Source organism: Ammospiza caudacuta, chromosome 13 (assembly GCF_027887145.1).
Source record: "Ammospiza caudacuta isolate bAmmCau1 chromosome 13, bAmmCau1.pri, whole genome shotgun sequence".
Lineage (NCBI taxonomy): Eukaryota > Metazoa > Chordata > Aves > Passeriformes > Passerellidae > Ammospiza > Ammospiza caudacuta.
The window spans coordinates 21397632-21416159 of NC_080605.1; the positions used below are offsets into that span (position 1 = coordinate 21397632).

At 67.8% G+C, this 18528-nt stretch overlaps 4 protein-coding genes across 4 annotated transcripts; 3 read left to right on the forward strand and 1 right to left on the reverse strand.

The window, feature by feature from the left end:
• The first annotated feature begins 1016 nt into the window (after positions 1 to 1016).
• Positions 1017 to 3237, forward strand: HAS3 (hyaluronan synthase 3). Its single transcript, XM_058813703.1, has 3 exons — positions 1017 to 1637; positions 2132 to 2233; positions 2314 to 3237. Exons 1-3 carry the CDS (start codon positions 1017 to 1019, stop codon positions 3235 to 3237), a joined length of 1647 nt encoding a protein of 548 aa, XP_058669686.1.
• An 851-nt stretch (positions 3238 to 4088) lies between these two features.
• CHTF8 (chromosome transmission fidelity factor 8) lies at positions 4089 to 5250 on the reverse strand. Its single transcript, XM_058813721.1, has 3 exons — positions 5222 to 5250; positions 5027 to 5144; positions 4089 to 4958 (listed from the first exon to the last, which is right to left on the reverse strand). Exons 1-3 carry the CDS (start codon positions 5242 to 5244, stop codon positions 4743 to 4745), a joined length of 357 nt encoding a protein of 118 aa, XP_058669704.1. The 5' UTR covers positions 5245 to 5250; the 3' UTR covers positions 4089 to 4742.
• Positions 5251 to 5960: 710 nt separating this feature from the next.
• UTP4 (UTP4 small subunit processome component) lies at positions 5961 to 10901 on the forward strand. Its single transcript, XM_058813617.1, has 16 exons — positions 5961 to 6188; positions 6483 to 6674; positions 6753 to 6837; positions 6941 to 7030; positions 7137 to 7345; positions 7493 to 7664; positions 7744 to 7835; positions 8182 to 8278; positions 8443 to 8507; positions 8609 to 8731; positions 8826 to 8985; positions 9207 to 9313; positions 9697 to 9792; positions 9945 to 10130; positions 10219 to 10329; positions 10684 to 10901. Exons 1-16 carry the CDS (start codon positions 6030 to 6032, stop codon positions 10798 to 10800), a joined length of 2061 nt encoding a protein of 686 aa, XP_058669600.1. The 5' UTR covers positions 5961 to 6029; the 3' UTR covers positions 10801 to 10901.
• Positions 10902 to 11438: 537 nt separating this feature from the next.
• SNTB2 (syntrophin beta 2) lies at positions 11439 to 18360 on the forward strand. Its single transcript, XM_058813650.1, is given in 8 exon segments — positions 11439 to 11470; positions 11472 to 11953; positions 15129 to 15339; positions 15739 to 15949; positions 16457 to 16599; positions 16716 to 16912; positions 16999 to 17180; positions 17365 to 18360. Coding segments are annotated over 8 exon segments (1551 nt in total). The 3' UTR covers positions 17458 to 18360.
• Positions 18361 to 18528: the final 168 nt, after the last annotated feature.

Below are 18528 nucleotides of genomic sequence, written 5' to 3' on the forward strand. Positions count from 1 at the left end.
GGCCGGTGCCAGGTCCTGCCGGTGCGGGGCGGGTTCCCGGGGGCTGCGGGCGGAGCCGGAGCCGGTGCCGGTGCTGGTGCCGGGGGCGGTGCCGGCGGTGCCGGTGCCGGCGGTGCCGGTGCCGGGCGGAGCCCCCGCGGGCTGCGGGCGGTGCCGGCCCCGCCGCGGTATAAAGGGGCCGCACGGGCCGGGCCGGGCGCACAGCGGCGGCGGCGGGTGGGGAGCGGCGGCACCGCCACCGGCACCTCCACGGTGAGTCCCGCTCCCTCCTCCTCGCTCCCGGCCCGCTGCTGCCGGCTCGGGGTCCCCCGCGGCGCTGCGAGCCCGGCGGCACCGGAGGCTGCGGGGCCGGGGGTAACGGGAGCCGGGAGCGCCGGGACCGGGGGGAGCCGGGAGCGCCGGGGGCGGCGGGACCGGGGGGAGCCGGAGGGGCTGCCCGGGAGGTGCCGCCGGGGGTCCCTGGGCTGGCTCCGCGCCCCGCACGTGCTCGGGCACCCCGAGCCGCCCGCACCCCCTGCCCGCTCCCGGTGCCTCTCCGCAGTCCCGTCCTGCCCGCGCCGCCCGTCCCAGCCCGCAGCGGGCGGGGGTCTCGCCGCTGCCTCCCCGCAGCCGGGGGTCCCCGCACACGCTCGGGGGGCGGAGGGCTCTGCGCGGCCGCGATTCCCCCGGGGACACCCGGTCCCTGCCATCCCCGTGCCCTTCCCTGTCCTCCAGCCCAGCCATCGCCCGCGAGCGGCCGCGCTCCTGCCTGGGTGCATGGGGGTGCTGGCACCGTGCTCGGTGGGGCGCCTGGGACCCTGCACCTCCCCTGGCACACACACAGCGGGGTGTGGGGCACCCCCGCACCTCCTCTGGCCCCGCGGAGGCACCGGGAAGGTGCCACCCCCAAACGGTGACCGGTGAGGGACAGGGTGGCCGTGGGGCAGCAGGGGAGCAGGGCCACTCCGCCTTTGCGTTCCGGGTGACCTGATGGGGAGGATGTCCCCGTGCCCTGACGGCGCCCCGTGTCCCCCCAGATGCCAGGGAGCCTCTCCACGGCCCTGCGTGTCGTGGGGACCAGCCTCTTCGCCGTGGCGGTGCTGGGGGGAATCCTGGCCGCCTACGTCACAGGGTACCAGTTCATCCACACGGAGAAGCACTACCTCTCCTTCGGCCTCTACGGGGCCATCCTGGGGCTGCACCTCTTCATCCAGAGCCTCTTCGCCTTCCTGGAGCACCGGCGCATGCGGGGCGAGGGGCAGCCGCTGCGGCCGGGGCGCTCCGTGGCCCTGTGCATCGCCGCCTTCCAGGAGGACCCCGACTACCTGACCAAGTGCCTACGCTCCGTCAAGCGCATCGCCTTCCCCGACCTCAAAGTGGTGATGGTGGTGGACGGCAACGGCCCCGACGACACCTACATGCTGGACATCTTCCACGACGTGATGGGCTCCGAGCGCTGCGGCAGCTACATCTGGAGGAGCAACTTCCACGCCTGGGGCGAGGGGGAGACGGAGGCCGGGCTGCGGGAAGGGCTGGCCCGAGTTCAGGCGCTGGTCCGCAGCAACACCTACTCCTGCATCCTGCAGAAGTGGGGCGGGAAGCGGGAGGTGATGTACACGGCCTTCCGGGCGCTCGGAGACTCCGTGGACTATATCCAGGTGCGTGCATGGGCTGGGGGATGTGGGCAGTGGGCGTCTTGGGTGCGGGGGCTGCGGGTGCAATGGGAGCGGCCCCGGGAATCCCCAGGGCTGGATCTGGCCCCATACACTGGCCTAGAGCCACCAGGGCTGGGGGCTGCTGGCTCTGGGGTAACTGAGGTGTTGACTGCTGCCCATGGGTGTCCCATCAGCTCCTCCTCAGCACATGGCCTGCTGTGGTGTCATCCCGTGGGACAGTGTGGCACGGGATGCAAGGTCCCCACACGTGGTGGCTGGGACAGGTCCTCCCTCGGTGCCAGCAGCCAGAGAAGGGTGTCCTGGGCAGCGGTGCCCCGGTACCGCTGGCTGCTCCGCTCCCCTCCATCGCCTGCCGGTCTGCGGGGCTCTGCCCGGTCTCGCCGTCCGTGGCTCAGGCTTGCCTGGCTGTGGGCTGGGCTGTCTGCCGGGCGCGCGTGGGCGGCGGGAGCGGGGCTCGACGTTCCCTCTGCCCCCAGGTGTGTGACTCAGACACCGTGCTGGACCCCGCCTGCACCGCCGAGATGCTCCGCATCCTGGAGGCCGACCCCCACGTCGGCGGCGTCGGCGGCGATGTCCAGGTACACCGGCGTGAGGGAGGGCAGGGCTGGGGCCCCGGGGCCTGCAGCGCTGCCGGGGCTCACGTCCGTCCCCTCCCCAGATCCTGAACAAGTACGACTCGTGGCTGTCCTTCCTGAGCAGCGTGCGGTACTGGATGGCCTTCAACGTGGAGCGCGCGTGCCAGTCGTACTTCGGGTGCGTGCAGTGCATCAGCGGCCCCCTGGGCATGTACCGCAACGCGCTGCTGCAGCAGTTCCTCGAGGACTGGTACCACCAGACCTTCCTGGGCAGCAAGTGCAGCTTCGGCGACGACCGGCACCTCACCAACCGCGTGCTCAGCCTGGGCTACCGCACCAAGTACACGGCTCGCTCCAAGTGCCTGACGGAGACGCCCACGCGCTACCTGCGCTGGCTCAACCAGCAGACCCGCTGGAGCAAGTCCTACTTCCGCGAGTGGCTCTACAACGCGCTCTGGTTCCACAAGCACCACCTCTGGATGACCTACGAGTCGGTGGTCACCGGCTTCTTCCCCTTCTTCCTCATCGCCACCGTCATCCAGCTCTTCTACCGTGGCCGCGTCTGGAACATCCTCCTGTTCCTGCTGACGGTGCAGCTGGTGGGCGTCATCAAGGCCACCTACGCCTGCTTCCTGCGCGGCAGCGCCGAGATGATCTTCATGTCCCTCTACGCCCTCCTCTACATGTCCAGCCTGCTGCCCGCCAAAATCTTCGCCATTGCCACCATCAACAAGTCGGGCTGGGGCACCTCAGGGCGCCGCACCATCGTGGTGAACTTCGTGGGGCTGCTGCCAGTGTCGGTGTGGGTGGCGGTGCTGCTGGGCGGGCTGGCCTACACCGCCTACAGCCAGGACCTCTTCAGCGAGACCGAGGTGGCCTTCCTCATCTCGGGTGCCATTCTATACGCCTGCTACTGGGTGGCCCTGCTCACCCTCTACCTGGCCATCGTTGCCCGCCGCTGTGGCAAGAGGCAGGAGCAGTGTGGGCTGGTCTTCACTGAGGTCTGACCGTGGGGTGGTCCCTGGTGCCACGGCCATCCAATGTGTCAGGGTAGCCACCACTGTCCCCTCTTGCCCATCCCGGAACCACCAGGTGCTGGGGTGATCCCACGTGCTGGAGTGAACACCCCCAGACCCCTTTTTCCCAATCCCGGAGCTGCTGGGCAGCGCTGAGCGCTCCCAACCCTTGGCACTTTCATCAGATCTTGAAATCTTGCTTTTATTCTTTATTAAGGTGCAAACTTTTCCTATACTTTCCTTTTTCCATCCCAAGCTGGCCACGGAGAAGCCGAGCCAGGGCTGCCCATCACCCAGCCAGGTGCTGCCAGCGACATCCCAGCTGTGCCCTATGGAGCATCCCGGTGTAGAGCGCTGCTGGCCGCGCTCCCACACCCCATTCCAGAACCTTCCACCCCTCGGTGCTTTTACAGGGATTCCAGTCCCTCCTCCGTGGTGCTAGAGCACTCCCCAGCCCAGGACACACAGTGGTCAGCACGGTGCCAGCCCTGCTGGCTGCGCTGCCTCTGCCCCACGGCTGCGTGCGGGCGCGTACCCACGGGCAGCCCCCAGGCCTCTCGGGGGTCTGGCTGCTCCAGGAGGGCAGCAGGTTCCTTCAGCTTTGCCAAAGAGCCAAGGGGGGATCCTGGCATGGAGAGACTGGAAAATCTGGGGGGCTGTGTGCCGGCCGGGGCGTTGCTGGAGACCCTCTGGGGCCGTGTCATGCTCTGGCCACCCCACGGCCCTGTCACTCCCACCCCAAAACCTTCCCAGCAGTGGGGAGATGGGGATTTAGGCAAGGTGCTTCCCAACTTTCCCCTCCCCAGGGAATTCACTTGTGAGTCCTTTTTTCAGGACTTGGATAAAAACCCCTTTCTATGACGGAGCTTTTAGCTGTTTTTTGTTTAATTTAATACGAGGTTTTTTAGAAGACTTTTGTAGCTCTTTGGTATTGTTGCAGATGGTTTGTAAATCTATTTATTTTTGAACCTGCCAGGGGAATTTTTTTCCATATTTCGGGTGGAAAAGGCTGGTTTTTATATCCTGACGGAGTTGTGGAAATAAAGACTTGAAGTGAGGACACATGGTGTGTTTTGGGGAGGGTCCCTGAGCCCCCTGCCCAACTTGAGGGAGGTTGGTGCTGAGTCCCTGCGTGACACTGGTGTCCCCACAGCTGCAGGGAGGGGGTGGAAGGAGACATCTCCACTCTGGCACCTGCATGGATCCCTGGGATCTTCTGCACACTGTGGGCAGCCCCGGGGTGGGCCACCCCTGCCCAGCTCACAGGAAGTCCTCACCTACCACGAGCCATGGCCCCAGGGTGATCCACGGGGTCTGTGGCCAAGAGCTTGGTTGCTCTCTGAAAAGAGTCATTTTGGGGGGGACAAGTGACCCAGACACAGGACCCAGCAGTGCCAGTGTCCCCTGTGCAGGAGAGGGATGAGCTCCTGGATCTCCCCAAGTGCCTGCTGCTTTTTCCATCAGTAGATCACAGTTCGTAGCCCACATCCTTCCCCTCAGACCTTCTTGGGCACATGGGTGATGATGGGCTTGGGGCGGGTTTTGAAGAGCAGTTTGGTTTTGATGAGGGCAGTAACGGTGTAGTGGCCCTGGGGCTCCCCGGGGCTGGGCTGGGAGGCTCCTCCCTGCTTCACCAGCACAGCAAACGGCTTCTCCAGCTGCACCACCTTCCCATAGAGGATGTGGTGCCCCACGATGAGCACAGGGACGCCCTGGGGAGAGCGGAGGGTGAGGCTGGGCTGGGCTCTCCCCGGCAGGTCCCAGCGGTGTCCGGCCTCACCTCACAGGTGTAGTGCAGGTCTCCCAGCAGGCTCCCGGCCAGGTCCCCGCTCTGCCGGGGCTCCACCTCGCCCTGCAGCTCCAGCAGCACCCACTGTGCCAGGGCCCCGGTGCCACCACTGGGGAGACATGGGGAGAGTTACCTGGGCACCAGCGGGCACAGTGACCAGGGGACATGGGGACTCTTGGGGCTCACCTGGAGATGACGATCTGCACCATGCTGGGCCCTGCAGAGACACGGTCAGGGCAGGGCAGCGGGGAGAGGAGCAGGAGCCCCTGGCCCTTCCCCTCTAGGGGGATGAACTTGCACCCCCGGGCCCCACAGATCCCCCATGCACAGACCCCGTTCTGGGCCCACAGACCCCTCATGCACAGACCCCGTTCTGGGCCCACAGATCCCCCATGTACAGATCCCGTTCTGGGCCCACAGATCCTGAGATCCACCCCCCCGGGCCCTATAGAATGTCCCCAGGCCCTCCAGCCCCCCAAGGTCCCCTCAGATCCCCAGATCTGAGCACTCACAGCCCCAGCACCCGCACTCGCCATGCCCAGAGCCGCCCAGGCCCTTCCCGTCCCCGAGACCCCCAGAAACCTCCCCCCAGGCCCAGACCCCCCTGCGGGCCCTGCAGCCTCCCCCAGACCCTTAGGCCCGGATCCCTCCCGTGGGCCCTGCGCCCCCCCCTTGCCGCCGCCCGTTCCTGCGGGGCGCTGGTGCCCTCCAGCGGCGCCGGTGCGGCGGGCACGGCCCGGGGCAGCCCGGCCGGGTCTCTCGGGGCCGGGTCCCTCCCGCCCGCACCGTGCGCTCGCCCCGCGCCGCGCCCCGGCCCCGCCGCCCGGCCCCGCTCCCGCACCCGCCGCCGGCCCCGCACGAATCTCCCGCCGCGCGGCCGCCGCTTCCGCTTCCGGTTCGGCGCGGCCCCGGGGCAGCTCCGGTTCCGGCGCGCCGCGCGCACGTGGGGCGGAGCGGCAGCGGAGCCGAGCGGAGCCGGGGCCGGCGGAGCGCCATGGGCGAGTTCGAGGTGCACCGGGTGCGCTTCTTCGGGCTGGTGCCGGCGGGCGTGCGCTGCCTCGCCTGCCACCCCCGCGGCTCCCGCCTGGCCCTGGCCCGCACCGACGGCGCCGTCGAGGTGTACAACTTCGCCGCCAACTACTTCCAGGAGAAGGTGAGGCCGCCGGTACGGGCCGTACCGGGATGTACTGGGCCGTACCGGGCTTTATCGAGCTTGTACCGGCCACGTACCGAGCCCGTACGGGGCTTGCTTGGTCCTTCCGATCGGCACCGAGCCTGTGCTGGGCCTGTACCGAGCCCAGCCGGGCCGTGTCCAGCCGGGACCAGGCTTTAGAGATCCGCACCGGGGCTGTGTCGAGCCCCGCCGCGGCTGTACCGGGCGTTATGTGGCTCTGCCGATCCGTACCGGGTGGTCCCGGTGCCGCGGCGTGACCCGGTCCCTGCGCAGGTGATCCCCGGGCACGAGGCGCGGTCGGTGGAGTCGCTGTGCTGGGCGGCCGGGGACCGGCTCTTCGGGGCCGGCCTCGGCGGGGACATCACCGAGTACGACCTGTCCGGGCTGAGCGCGGCCCGCGGCCTGGATGGCGGCGGGGGACCCATCTGGAGCATGGTGGCCAACAGCAGCGGCACCCAGCTGGCGGTGAGTCCCGCCGGGAGCGGCGCCGGGGCCGCGGGGAGGGGGTCCTGCGGAGCCCCGCGCTGATCCCGGTCCCCGCAGATCGGCTGCGAGGACGGCTCTGTCAAGATCTTCCAAGTGGTTCCTGGCGGGATCCAGTTCGAGCGGAACCTGGACAGGCGGAAAGGTGAGTCCCGGCTGCAGCACTGTCCCTCTGTCCCTCCGGGTGTCCCGGTGACCGTGGGGCTGTGACCCACAGGCTTTCACACGGAGCTCCCCTCCCTCCCCAGGCCGTGTCCTGTGCCTGTCCTGGCACCCCTCGGACACTCACATTGTGGCTGGCTCCATCGACTTCTTCCGTGTGATCGACGTCGCTTCAGGTACCTCCTGTCCCACAGCAGCCCCATCCCATCCCATCCCCTGGGACCACCGGCCCCGCCGTGCCCCGGGGGATCCCCCAGCCACCCCAGCCTTCCCCCACTGCAGGCCAGACGGTGCAGAGGATCATGGTGAACCACCACGTGGAGAAGGCCAAGCGCGAGTGCGTGGTGTGGGCCATCGCCCTCCTGTCCAGCGGCACCGTGGTCAGCGCCGACTCCTTTGGGAGGGTGCAGTTCTGGGACTGGGAGCAGGGCACGCTGGCAGAGTCCCACACCGTCAGCACCTCGGCCGTGCTCTCGCTGGCCGTGTCACAGGTGGGTGACACCCCCAGGTCCCCCTGGCCGTGTCACAGGTGGGTGACACCCTCAGGTGACAGGGAGCAGGAGCTGCTGCACTCTGCCTCCTGGCAGTGCCCTCCTGCTGTTCCCAGCCTGCTCCCACAGCCCTGTTTCCCTCTGCAGAAGGAGGACAGCATGATCGTGGGCACCTCCACCGGGGCCACCTACCACCTGCAGCTGCTGCCCGTGAGGCTGGGCGGGCTGGAGAAGCGCTGGGTGCGGACCAAGCCCTTCCAGTTCCACAGCCACGACGTGCGGGCCGTGGCACACAGCCCCACCGCCCTCATCTCCGGGGGTAGGACCGCCGGGGGCACCGGGGCTGGGCAGGCTCTGCCCTCCGGGTACCTGCTGGCTGATCTGTGCTTGCCTTCCAGGCCTGGACGCCCAGCTGGTGATCCGCCCGCTGATGGAGAAGGTGCAGAAGAAAAACTACGACGCAGTGCTCCGAAAATTCACCTTCCCCCACGTGAGTGGTGTCTTGGAGCTGCTGGGGCTGGCAGGGCTGGATCTCCCTGCCCCTCTAGGTGCCCTCGTTGCCCTGCCAGGGTTCCTTCCCTGTGCCTGGCTCCCTTCTCTGCCCCGTTGTGTCTCCTTTCCTGGTACATCTGGAGGCTCTGCCAAGGAGCAGTGCAAGTTGTCGAGCTGGTCTTGCTGGTCCTGCTGGGTCTCCATCTCCAGGCTCCTGTCCCACGGACCTGATTTCCCTGCTCTCCCCCGCTCGGAGTCGCCGGCACCCCAGGGCATTCCGGCTGTGCCCCAGCCCGTTGTGCCAGGGTCTGTGTCCCTGACATCCTGCCCGTTTTTCCACGCAGCGCCGCCTCGTCTCCTGCGCCAGGAAAGCCCGGCTGCTCCTTTTCCAGTTCTCCCAGTACCTGGAGCTCTGGAGACTTGGCTCCACTGAGGAGACTGGTGAGTCACAGGTGCAGCTCTCTGGTGTCAGCTCCCTGGCAGAGCCCGGGCTGCAAGCAGGACTTTGGGAAGGGTCTGGGCACTCCCTGAGAATCCCCAGCAGCTCAGAGAGCCCCGTGTGGTTTCCCCACTCTCACTGGTGGTCTGTGTGGTTCCTTCCCCAGGAAAGGACGGCGAGGTCCTTCCCCTGTGCCGGATGCCCGAGCACCTGGTGCAGCTCAAGAGCAAGGTAGGGCTGAGCGGGCTGGGGTGCCCCCGGGGCAGCTGGGGGGTGTGTGCTGGGCTCTGGGGGTTCCTCGGGCCCCCCTGAGCCCCTCTGGGTGTCCCCAGGGCCCGGAGCACATCTACTGCAGCTGCGTCTCACCCTGCGGCACCTGGCTGGGCTACTCCACGGCCTCGCGCTTCCAGCTGTACCGCGTGCGCTGCGACGGGGACGGCGTCAGCCTCAGGAAGGTCAGGGGCTGGGGGGCTGGCCTGGCCACTGTCACTCGTGGGCATGTGGGTGGCAGTGGGCTGGCTGCCAGAGCTGCGTTCTCCCCACTGCCAGGTCCCCAAGGTGCCCAAGCTGCTGCCCCCAGCCTACCAGCTCCAGTTCTCCGCCGACTCCCAGAGCCTCTTCGTGGCCTCCGCCCGAGGGTCTGTCCATGTCTTCCAGCTGCTGGAGCCGGGGGGCTGCAAACACCTGCACACCCTGCGGCCGCCCTCAGGTGTGGGCTGGGGAAAGCTGGGCTGGGGATTCTGGGCTCTGCATCCCCCTCCCCTGTGGGTGCACAGGGGTGTCCCCCTTTCCTGCCCTCAGGGGTGTGGGAGTCCATCCTCGGGGTGTTTGTGCCCTCGTGCGTGGCGCTGGGCAATCAGGGGGACTTGGGGCTGGGTGTCTCTGGGGTTTGGGGCTCCCAGCACCCCTCTGAGCCCAAGCTCTCTGCAGGCTGCTCCGAGGCCGTCTACCTGCTGGCACCGAGCGCCGACGGGCACTGGCTGGCAGCCGTCAGTGGAGACTGGGCCATCCACATCTACAACCTGAAATGCTTCAAGGTGGGCCTGGGAGTGACCCCCCCAGCCTCAGGGGACACGGGGTGGGGGACTCAGCATGCACTGCCCCCCTGGGAGCCATCACTGCATCCCTGGAGCGGGGCTGCGGTGGCTGTGGTGTGGGAAAGGGGGTCAGAGGCAGTCCTGGAGGTTCTGGTCAGGGGTGAGTCTGTGGGAAAGGGGGTCAGAGGCAGTCCTGGAGGTTCTGGTCAGGGTGGGTGTGTGGGAAAGGGGGTCAGAGGCAGTCCTGGAGGTTCTGGTCAGGGGTGGCTGTGTGGGAAATGGGTCAGAGGCAGTTCTGGAGGTTCTGGTTTGGGATGGGTGTGTGGGAGAGCTGTCAGCAGTGGCCCTGGTGGATCCCATCAGTGCACTGTCCCCTCCTGCAGCATCACTGCGTGGTGCCCAACTATGACTGCGCCGTATCTGCCCTCGCCATCCATCCCAGCACCAACAACCTCGTCATTGCCTACTCAGACCAGCAGGTAGGAGCTCTGCTAGCCGAGCTCTCGTGCCTCGCTCCCTTCCCTCTGCCCGTCTCTGTGCCATCAGGGCTGTCAGGTCAGTTTGGGGCCCTGCCTGGAGCTGCTGGCAGGAGCAGACAGCCCTGAGCGTGTCCCCGCTGTGCTCCCTGCAGCTGTTTGAGTTCAGCATCCCCGAGAAGCAGTACACGAGCTGGAGCCGCGCCGTGCAGAGCCGGGGGCTGCACCGCGCCTGGCTGGAGCGGGACTCGCCCATCACCCACATCACCTTCAACCCCAAGAACCCCTCTCACATCCTGCTCCACGACACCTACCTGCTCTGCGTGCTCGACAAGTCCCTGGTGAGCGGGCGGGAGGGTGGGAGGGCTGGGGGTGCCCGGGGGGCTCCTGCAGAGCCTGACCCACACTGTGCCCACTGCCCTCCCGCAGCCCCTGCCCGACGACAGTGCCCTCCTGATGAACCAGAGCACCCTCAAACAGCTCCCAGAGACCGCCAGGAAGAGGCAGCTCCACGCCTTCAAGATCTGCAAGAAGTTCCAGGTGGGTGATGGTGCTGGGGAGCGGGGTCAGGGAGGAGCTCGGTTCTGGAGAGGGACTGGGAACAAGGTATGGACAGCACACAGGGAATGGCTTCCCACTGCCAGAGGGTTAGATGGGATAGTGGGATGGAATTGTTCCCTGGGAGGGTGGGCAGGCCTGGGCACAGGTGCCCAGAGCAGCTGTGGCTGCCCCTGATCCCTGGCAGTGCCCAAGACCAGGTTGGGCAGGACTTGGAGCAGCCTGGGACAGTGGAAGGGGTCCGTGCTGTGGCAGGGGGTGGAACGAGATCCCTTTAAGGTCCCTTCCACCCCAAACCATTCCCTGATTCCACGATTCCCATCTCCTGCCTTGCAGCCACTGCTCTTCATGGATCTGCTGGACAAGAACTGCCTGGTTGTGGTGGAGCGACCCATCATGGACTTCAAAACCCAGCTGCCTCTGCCTGTCCAACAGAAGAAGTTTGGCACCTGAGAGCAGAAGCAGCCACTCCAACCTCGGGAACTGTCTTTGTGCTGCCTTCCTGAGGCACTGTAAGAATTTTCTTAAGGTGCTTTAGGAATAAAACCTCACTGTTGTGTACATGCCCAGGCTCAGGGCTCATTCCTGTTGTCACACCACCATCATGTCATCATGATTTTCATATCCTTCCAGTTCTGCATCCCGGGGCAGGGACAAGGTGGCACCCCAAATTCCATCCCCTTTCCCTCACAGTGTCTAATCCCAGTGTTGGCTTCTGTCTCCCCAGTGATCGTGTGGGTCCGTGGGTGCTGCCTGGGGCTGCGCAGCCTCATTCCCTAAGGGCGGGGTTGTGGGGGTGTTGCGTGGGCCAGGGAAGCGTCATTCCCCGAGGACGGAGGGAGGGAAATCGGGGATCCCCGGAGAACACGGCAGATTTAAAGCGCAGCTCGTGAAATAAATCGCAGCGCGCCAAACAAATCTCAGCGCCAGACATGGCGTGCGGGGGCGTGGCTTCTTAGGCCCCGCCCTTCAGCGCGACCAATCACAGCAGCGGCGGCTTAGCCGCCACCTCTCTGATTGGTGGCTGCGGCCGTGGGGGCGGGGCCGCCCCACCCCGTCCTCCCGCGCCCCCGAGCCTACCGCAGCGCGCCATGCGGGCGGGGGCGGGGCCGCAAACCGCGCCCTCCGCCAGGCCACGCCCCTTCCCCGGTGACCGGCGGCGGCGGCGGCGGCGGCATGGCCGTGTGGACCCGGGCTTGTAAAACGGGGCTGCTGGAGCTGCTCCTGCGGGAGCGCTGGGTCCGCGTGTCCGCGGAACTGACCGGGGAAACGCTGAGCTTAACGGCGGAACCGGGCACCGGCGATCCGTCGGTGGTGAACGGCGTGGTGAACGGCAGCGCGGAGGCGGCGGCACCCGGTGGCGTGAGGAGGGTGCGGGTGGTGAAAGCGGAGGCGGGAGGGCTCGGGATCAGCATTAAGGGAGGTCGGGAGAATCGGATGCCGGTGCTGATCTCACGGATCTTCCCGGGATTGGCGGCGGAAAGGAGCGGAGCGCTCCGGTTAGGCGACGCCATCCTCGCTGTTAACGGCGTCGATCTCCGAGATGCCACCCACGATCAAGCTGTGCAGGCGCTGAAGAGAGCCGGGAGGGAGGTCATCCTTGAAGGTAACGCCTCAACCTCTTCCTCTCCCCCCGAATCCCCGGTACGGGCCCCCGGTGCTCTCCTGTCCCTCGTCCCGGTGCTCCCCCGCCGTTACCGGCTCCCACCACACCTCCCTGCCGCTGTCCCCGGACTCCCGGCCCGCCTTTGGGTCCCTTTTCCGGGTGTGGGACGCCACTCCCCCGCCCCAGTGCTGGCATTTCTGTGTCCCCCCAAAGCCACGGGGGCCCCCAGGTACGGGGACAGGCGCTGCGGTGTCCCCCCGGCTCGGGCTGTTCCCTCTGTGGCAGGCTGGGGACCCCTCACAGCTGGGGACAAGGACAGGGTTGTGATCACTGGTTGTGTTCCTCCAGAACAGATTTGGGTCCCTCAGAGACAGATCTGGGGTCCCCCAGGACGGACTTGTTGTCCCCTGTCTGTGGTGTCCCCCCGAACAGGTTGTCCCCTATCCTTGGTGACAATGCCCGGCTGGCTGGGTGTCCCGAGGGAGGGCTGTGACCCGGCCCGTTGGTCAGGCTCTGTCCCTGTCCCCGTCCCTGCGGCTCAGCCCCCGCGGGCTCGGTGTCCCCGGGCCCTGTGCCCAGCGCAGCCGGCTCGGGGCTGGCCCGGCAGAGCCACCGGCTCCTGCCCGACCTGTTCCCGGCAGCCCGACAAGCTCGGGCAGGACCTGCCCAGCCCGGTGGGGCGGCACGGGGCTCGTGCCAGGGGGCACCGCGAGGCCACCGGTGCCGCGGGTCGGGGTGGGCTGTGCCACAGTGCTGTGGTGCCACACACACACCGTCCTGGTGTCCTGGCACGTCCGTCTGTCCCCCGCTGTGTGAGGCTGCTCCATGGGCACGGTGCCCGTTGGGTACAGGGACGGTGCTGCTGCCTTGCCACACGCCCCTGGCACACTGCAGTGGCTGAGGGGTCATGGCTGGGCTCCCTGGTGAGGGCACAGCTGGCTCGAGGTGCTTGGGCACGGCTGGGGCGCCACAGCAGGGTCAGGCTTGGTGCTGTGTTTGGGGGCTGGTGTTGGACACAGTGAGGGTCTCCACGGGACCCTGCACCCGGCTCAGCACGTCCTTCCTCCTGCTGCCCGTCCTTCCTCCTGCTGCCCAGCCGTTTGATCCTGTCCCACAGGAGCTCCAGCCCCGTGCTGTGTTTGTCCCTCGCTTCCGCCACAGGCACGGGTGCTGTGGCTGACACCTCTTCCTTTCCCTTCCTTTTCTCTCTTTTCCTTTCCCTTCCTTTCCCTTCCTTTCCCTTCCTTTCCCTTCCTTTCCCTTCCTTTCCCTTCCTTTCCCTTCCTTTCCCTTCCTTTCCCCTCCCACTGTGCTGGGCACAGCTGCTCCGTGGCTCTGGTGGGACCATCCTGTGCCCAGCTGCTCTCAGCAGAGCCCACAGAGGAGCTGCTGGGGGACACTGGCCGTGCCACCCAGCCCATCCCTCCTCACAGCCTGGAGCTGTGACCACCCTGGCAGGTGCCAGAGCTTCTCCCGGGCTCCGTGCCAGTGCTGGAGGGAAACCATCAGCCCTGCACGGCATCTCCGTGGGGTTTGTGTCACCCATGCTGAGGGCTGGGCTGGCCTCGGGGCCCACGCCAAGCGCCTCCCCGGGCACCCACAGACCCTGAGGGAAGGGAGCCCTTCCGCCCCGCATGGAGCTGTGGGTGCAGTGCAGACCCGGGGCACAAGCCTGGGAAAGCTGGCGGTGTTCCCTGCTGGTTGCAGGAGCTCGGTGAGCCCCGGTGAGCCCGGTGAGTGCCGGTGTGCAGCCGGCACTGCCGTGGTGCAGCCGGAGCTGCCGCCTTGCTGCGGCGGGACAGGCCGGGGGTGCAGGCCCAGCTGGGCTTCCTCTGCGGTGAGCGTGGGTGGGGCGGCAGCGCCTGTGCCGGGGTGGTGCCGGCCCTGCCAGGGCAGCTCTGTGCTGGTCGCAGCCTCGGCAGGAGCAGGAGGGGGGATCGCAGGTGCCCCCAGCTCTGGCACAAGGTGCTCCGTGTCCTGCCTGCGCCTGGATGCATCCCGCTGAAACCAGAGCCAGTTCTGCTGCCCCACCACGGGCACACACAGTGCTGGTCACCACGGGGCACCCAAACTCCTCTGGCAGCGCCCTGGCACAGCGCTCGGGCTCCAGCGCTGCTGCCTGCCCGGCCTGGCCTCACCCTCCTGGCTGCCCCGGGTCGGTGCCTGCCCCGCAGGGTCGCTGTGAGCCGCAGCCCCGCGTGCTGAGCTCCCTCCCCGCGCTGGAGGCAGCTGCCCACATCTGGCAAACATCTGCCGAGCGGCCCCGCAGCGGGAGCTGCGCTGCTGCCCGGCGCTCCCCGCCCGGCCGGAGCGGGATTAGGGGTGTGGGACGCGGTAATCCCGGGATCAGCGCGCCGGCAGCAGCTAATATTAACTCCTGTGCTGCCCACAGCGAGGGCAAGCGCCTCGTGGCTCAGCAGGGCCGCTGGAAGGCGGGGGCCGGTGTCTCCTGTCCGGTTCCATCCCTGCCGTCCCTCCCTTGCTCGCAGCCCCGCGGTGAAGCGTTGGCAGCAGCACAGCCTGGGCCCCACTAGCGGTGTCATTCCCCTTCCAGAGGGCCTGGCTGTGGCACTGTGCCTGCTCCAGGATCCTTTCAGCCCTGGTTTCCCGGTGCTGAGCAGCCCATTTGCTGCTGGGTTTGGTTTTCCCTCCCGCTGCCCCATCCCTGTCCCCAGCGCGTCCCTCCCTCGGCGCAGAGCCGGGCCGGGCGGGGGCCCAGGGCTGCTGTCAGCAGGGCGGTGCTGGGCTGGGACGCTCCGGGGGGAGCAGGGGCTGAGCTGCTGCCTCCTTCCTTCCTTCCCGGCCTGAGAGGCGCGGGGAGCCGCGATGGCTTGGCTGCACACCCCGCTCCTCCGGCCCGGCATCGCCGGCAGCGCTGGAAACTTGGCGGGCACAGCCCTGGCTGGGCAGGATGGACCAGGATGGGCTGCAGCCTGACCTCCCGCCCAGCACCATTGTCCTGTGGCGCCTTCCCCTTCCTACAGCCGCGCCGGCAGCGGGATGGATGAGCTGTCACCCTGTCCTTCACTCGGGACATCCCTGACCCGGACAGGGTGGGACCCCCCAAGCCTTGCTGCGGGAGGGTCACGCTGCCCTCTCAGACCGATCCCGGGGCACAGGGCTGTGGTGTGGGGTGCAGGACCCTCCCGGGCCTGACTGCGCCCCCTCCCCACAGTGAAGTTCATGCGGGAGGTGACGCCCTACATCAAGAAGCCGTCGCTGGTGTCAGACCTGCCCTGGGAGGGGGCGGCCCCGCAGTCCCCCAGCCTGAGTGGCAGCGAGGACTCGGGGTCCCCCCAGCACCAGGGCCCCCGTGACCGCAAGGTGATCCCCCTCAAGATGTGCTTTGCTGCCCGGAACCTCAGCATGCCCGACCTGGAGAACAGGTGAGGGCAGTGGGTGCCGTGGGGGAGACCCTGCTCCCCAGAGACCCCCAGGACAGGACTGGGTCTGCTCAGTGCCAGTGTGAGGGACCCCTCCCCCCATGGACACCCTGGGCACAGCTGGGGCTGCCCCTCACTGAGGCCATGAGCCCTGCTTCGCCCCCTGAGCTGTGGAAGGGCACTCCAGAGGGTTTGGCCGGGGCCAGGGCTATGCCAAGTTCCCTCCCAGCCCCCTGGCAGCCCCTCTGCCTTAAAATGAGGGCTGAAAGCCCTGGCAGATGGAAATGCACAGCAGAAGCCCCACACGAGTGCAGCCAGTTTGCAGTGCAGGGCCCAGGCAGTGCTGGTGTCCCACCCTGGGCCTGTCCCTGTCCCACCCTGGGCCTGTCCCTGTCCCCGCAGGCTGATCGAGCTGCACTCCCCGGACAGCCGGAACACGCTGGTGCTGCGCTGCCGGGACACGGCCACGGCGCACGCCTGGTTCAGCGCCCTGCACGCCAACATCACCGCGCTGCTGCCCCAGGTGCTGGCCGAGCTCAACGCCACGCTGGGCTCCGGCAGCCCCACGGCCGGGGGCCGGGAGGTGAAGCACATCGCCTGGCTGGCCGAGCAGGTACCGCTGATGGGGTGTGTGGGGTGCTCCCAGGGACAGCAGTGCCAGGGATGTGCCAAGGATGCCACCGGGGCTGTGGATGCAGCCGGAGAGCCTGGCTGGGGCTCTGGCTCTGCTGCTCTCCCATCCAGCTGGGCCCCGGTGGTGGCAGCATTTCCTGTGCCCTCAGCCCCTTCTCCCACTGGTAATTTCCAGATGGAACCCCTCATCACACCCTCCCTATTCCCTGAATTCACTGCCTGACAGCTGTATCCAGCCTGGCAGTGTAGTAGGCAGGATCCCTGGGGGCTGCTCCTACCGTGGTTTCCAGGATGGCAAACAAAGAGGATGTGGGACTGGGGATGTGGGTCGGGACTCTGGCTCTCACTGCTCTCTGTGCCCATCCCTGTGGGTGCTGTGGGTGCTCCCTGCCATTGAGGAACCGCTACCCTGGGCTCCATCTGCCCGTGGGCTCAGGGCTGGGTGCCAGGGCTGTGGCTCCCCCTCACGGTGCCCGGTGCCCGGCAGGCACGGCTGGACGGCGGGCGGCAGCAGTGGCGGCCGGTGCTCATGGCGGTGACGGAGAAGGACCTGCTGCTCTACGATGGCATGCCCTGGACCAGGGACGCCTGGGCCTCGCCCTGCCACAGCTACCCGCTGGTGGCCACCAGGTGAGCCGGGCTGGGGGCCGTGCCTGCGCCTCGGGGCAGGGATGCAGCGCCAGAGCGCCCATGGGGTGACGCGGTGCCAGTCTCTGACCCCGGCCATGCCCTCCCCTCCCCTCCAGGCTGGTGCACTCCGGCTCCGGGCGCCGCTCGCCCGCGCCGGGCTCGGAGCTGACGTTCGCCACGCGGACGGGCTCGCGCCAGGGCGTGGAGATGCACGTGTTCCGCGTGGAGACCCACCGCGACCTGTCGGCCTGGACGCGCGTCCTGGTGCAGGGCTGCCACGCCGCCGCCGAGCTCATCAAGGAGGTGACCGTGGGTGAGTGCCGCCGTGCCGGGCCCCCACGGCCGTCCCCACTGTCCCCAGGCCCCCCCCGGGGCTGACGGCCGCGGCTGTGCCCGCAGGCTGCACGCTGGGCGGGCAGGAGGTGCAGCTCTCCATCCACTACGAGGGCGGCTTCACCATCTCCCGGGACGAGCCGGGTTCCCGCGTGCTCTTCCGCTACCCCTACGAGCGCCTGAAGATGTCTGCGGATGACGGCATCAGGACCCTCTACCTGGATTTCGGGGGCCCTGAGGGCGAGCTGGTGAGGAGGGGGCAGCAGGGCTGACCCCTGGTCTGGGGGATGGGATCCGCTGCTTCCTCCTGCTTTCCTCCATCCCTGCCCATCCCAGCTGCCCACACCCGCTGGGTTTGGCTGACTGGAGCCCCCAGCCCTGCAGTCCCCCGTGGGATGTGGGGGGCTGACACCCCTCTCCATCTCCCCCCAGGCGCTGGACCTGCACTCCTGCCCCAAGCCCATCGTGTTCGTGCTGCACACCTTCCTGTCGGCCAAAGTCACCCGCATGGGGCTGCTGGCATAGGTGCCCCAGCCCCTCGCCCTGTCACCACCAGCTGGGGGGCACGGAGGGCCCCCCAACCTCTCCTGCCCCATCGGTGCCTTGCTGGGGCTGGGATCGCTGCCCTGAGAGCGCAGGAGGCTGCGGGGCTGAGCCCCTCCTGCCCCACGGCTGCGGGGCTGAGCCCCTCCTGCCCCACTGGCAGTGCTGCCCGGGGGCTCGGGTTACTCACACCAGCTTTAATCCCCCCGGGGCTGAAGCCATCGCTGATCTCACCGCCTGTGCCTTGGAGCGGGGCCAGCCCGGCCCCCCCTGCCCGGGGGACCCCTGGTGCCCCCCGCTCACCTCCGGGGGAACCAGCGTCCCCCTGCCTTGGGGCCTCCCCCAAAGAGGTCACATTGTCCCCGTGTGGGGCAGGGCTGGGGCTGTGGGACCCCCCATTGCTGCATGGCAGGGTCCCCATGCCCTGCTCAGGGTGGGGGGACACGTTTGTCTTACAGGGGGCACTCAGGGGGGCAGAGGGGGTGCTCTGGTCCTGGTCCTGTACCTGGGGTTTGGCCTCCCCCCATTTACCCCGGCAGTGCTCCCGGATCTCCCAAAGGCTGAACAAACGCCGTGTCTGTGCCGGGGCCGCGGGGACCCTGCGGGGCTGTCCCTCCCTGGGCAGGACATGTAGATTGATGCACTTTTCGCTTTTTGTACTTTCCCTCCCCTTGCGGCAGCTCCCACACCCTGCGGGCTGGGGGGCTCAGGTGGGACCTCCAGGGCTCCCCCCTCCCGCCGGGACCCCCACAGCCCCCGGGCAAACTCCGGCACGGGTCTCTGCCTCGGGGAGCTCTGGGGTCCTCTGGCTGCTGGCTCGGGTGCTGCCCCCTCCTTCTATTTTTGTATTCTTTGTAAATCGCTATTTATATCAGATTGCCTTTTCCAGGGGCTCCGGGTCTCATTTTGAGTCTGGTGTGGGGATGGGGGGAGGAATCAGGGTCTCTGGAAAGAGTGGGGGATCTCTGGGGATGATGGAGGGGATGGGGGGACTCTGGAAAGAGTGGGGGGATCTCTGGGGTGGGGTCTCTATGGGGATTTCTGAAGTACCGA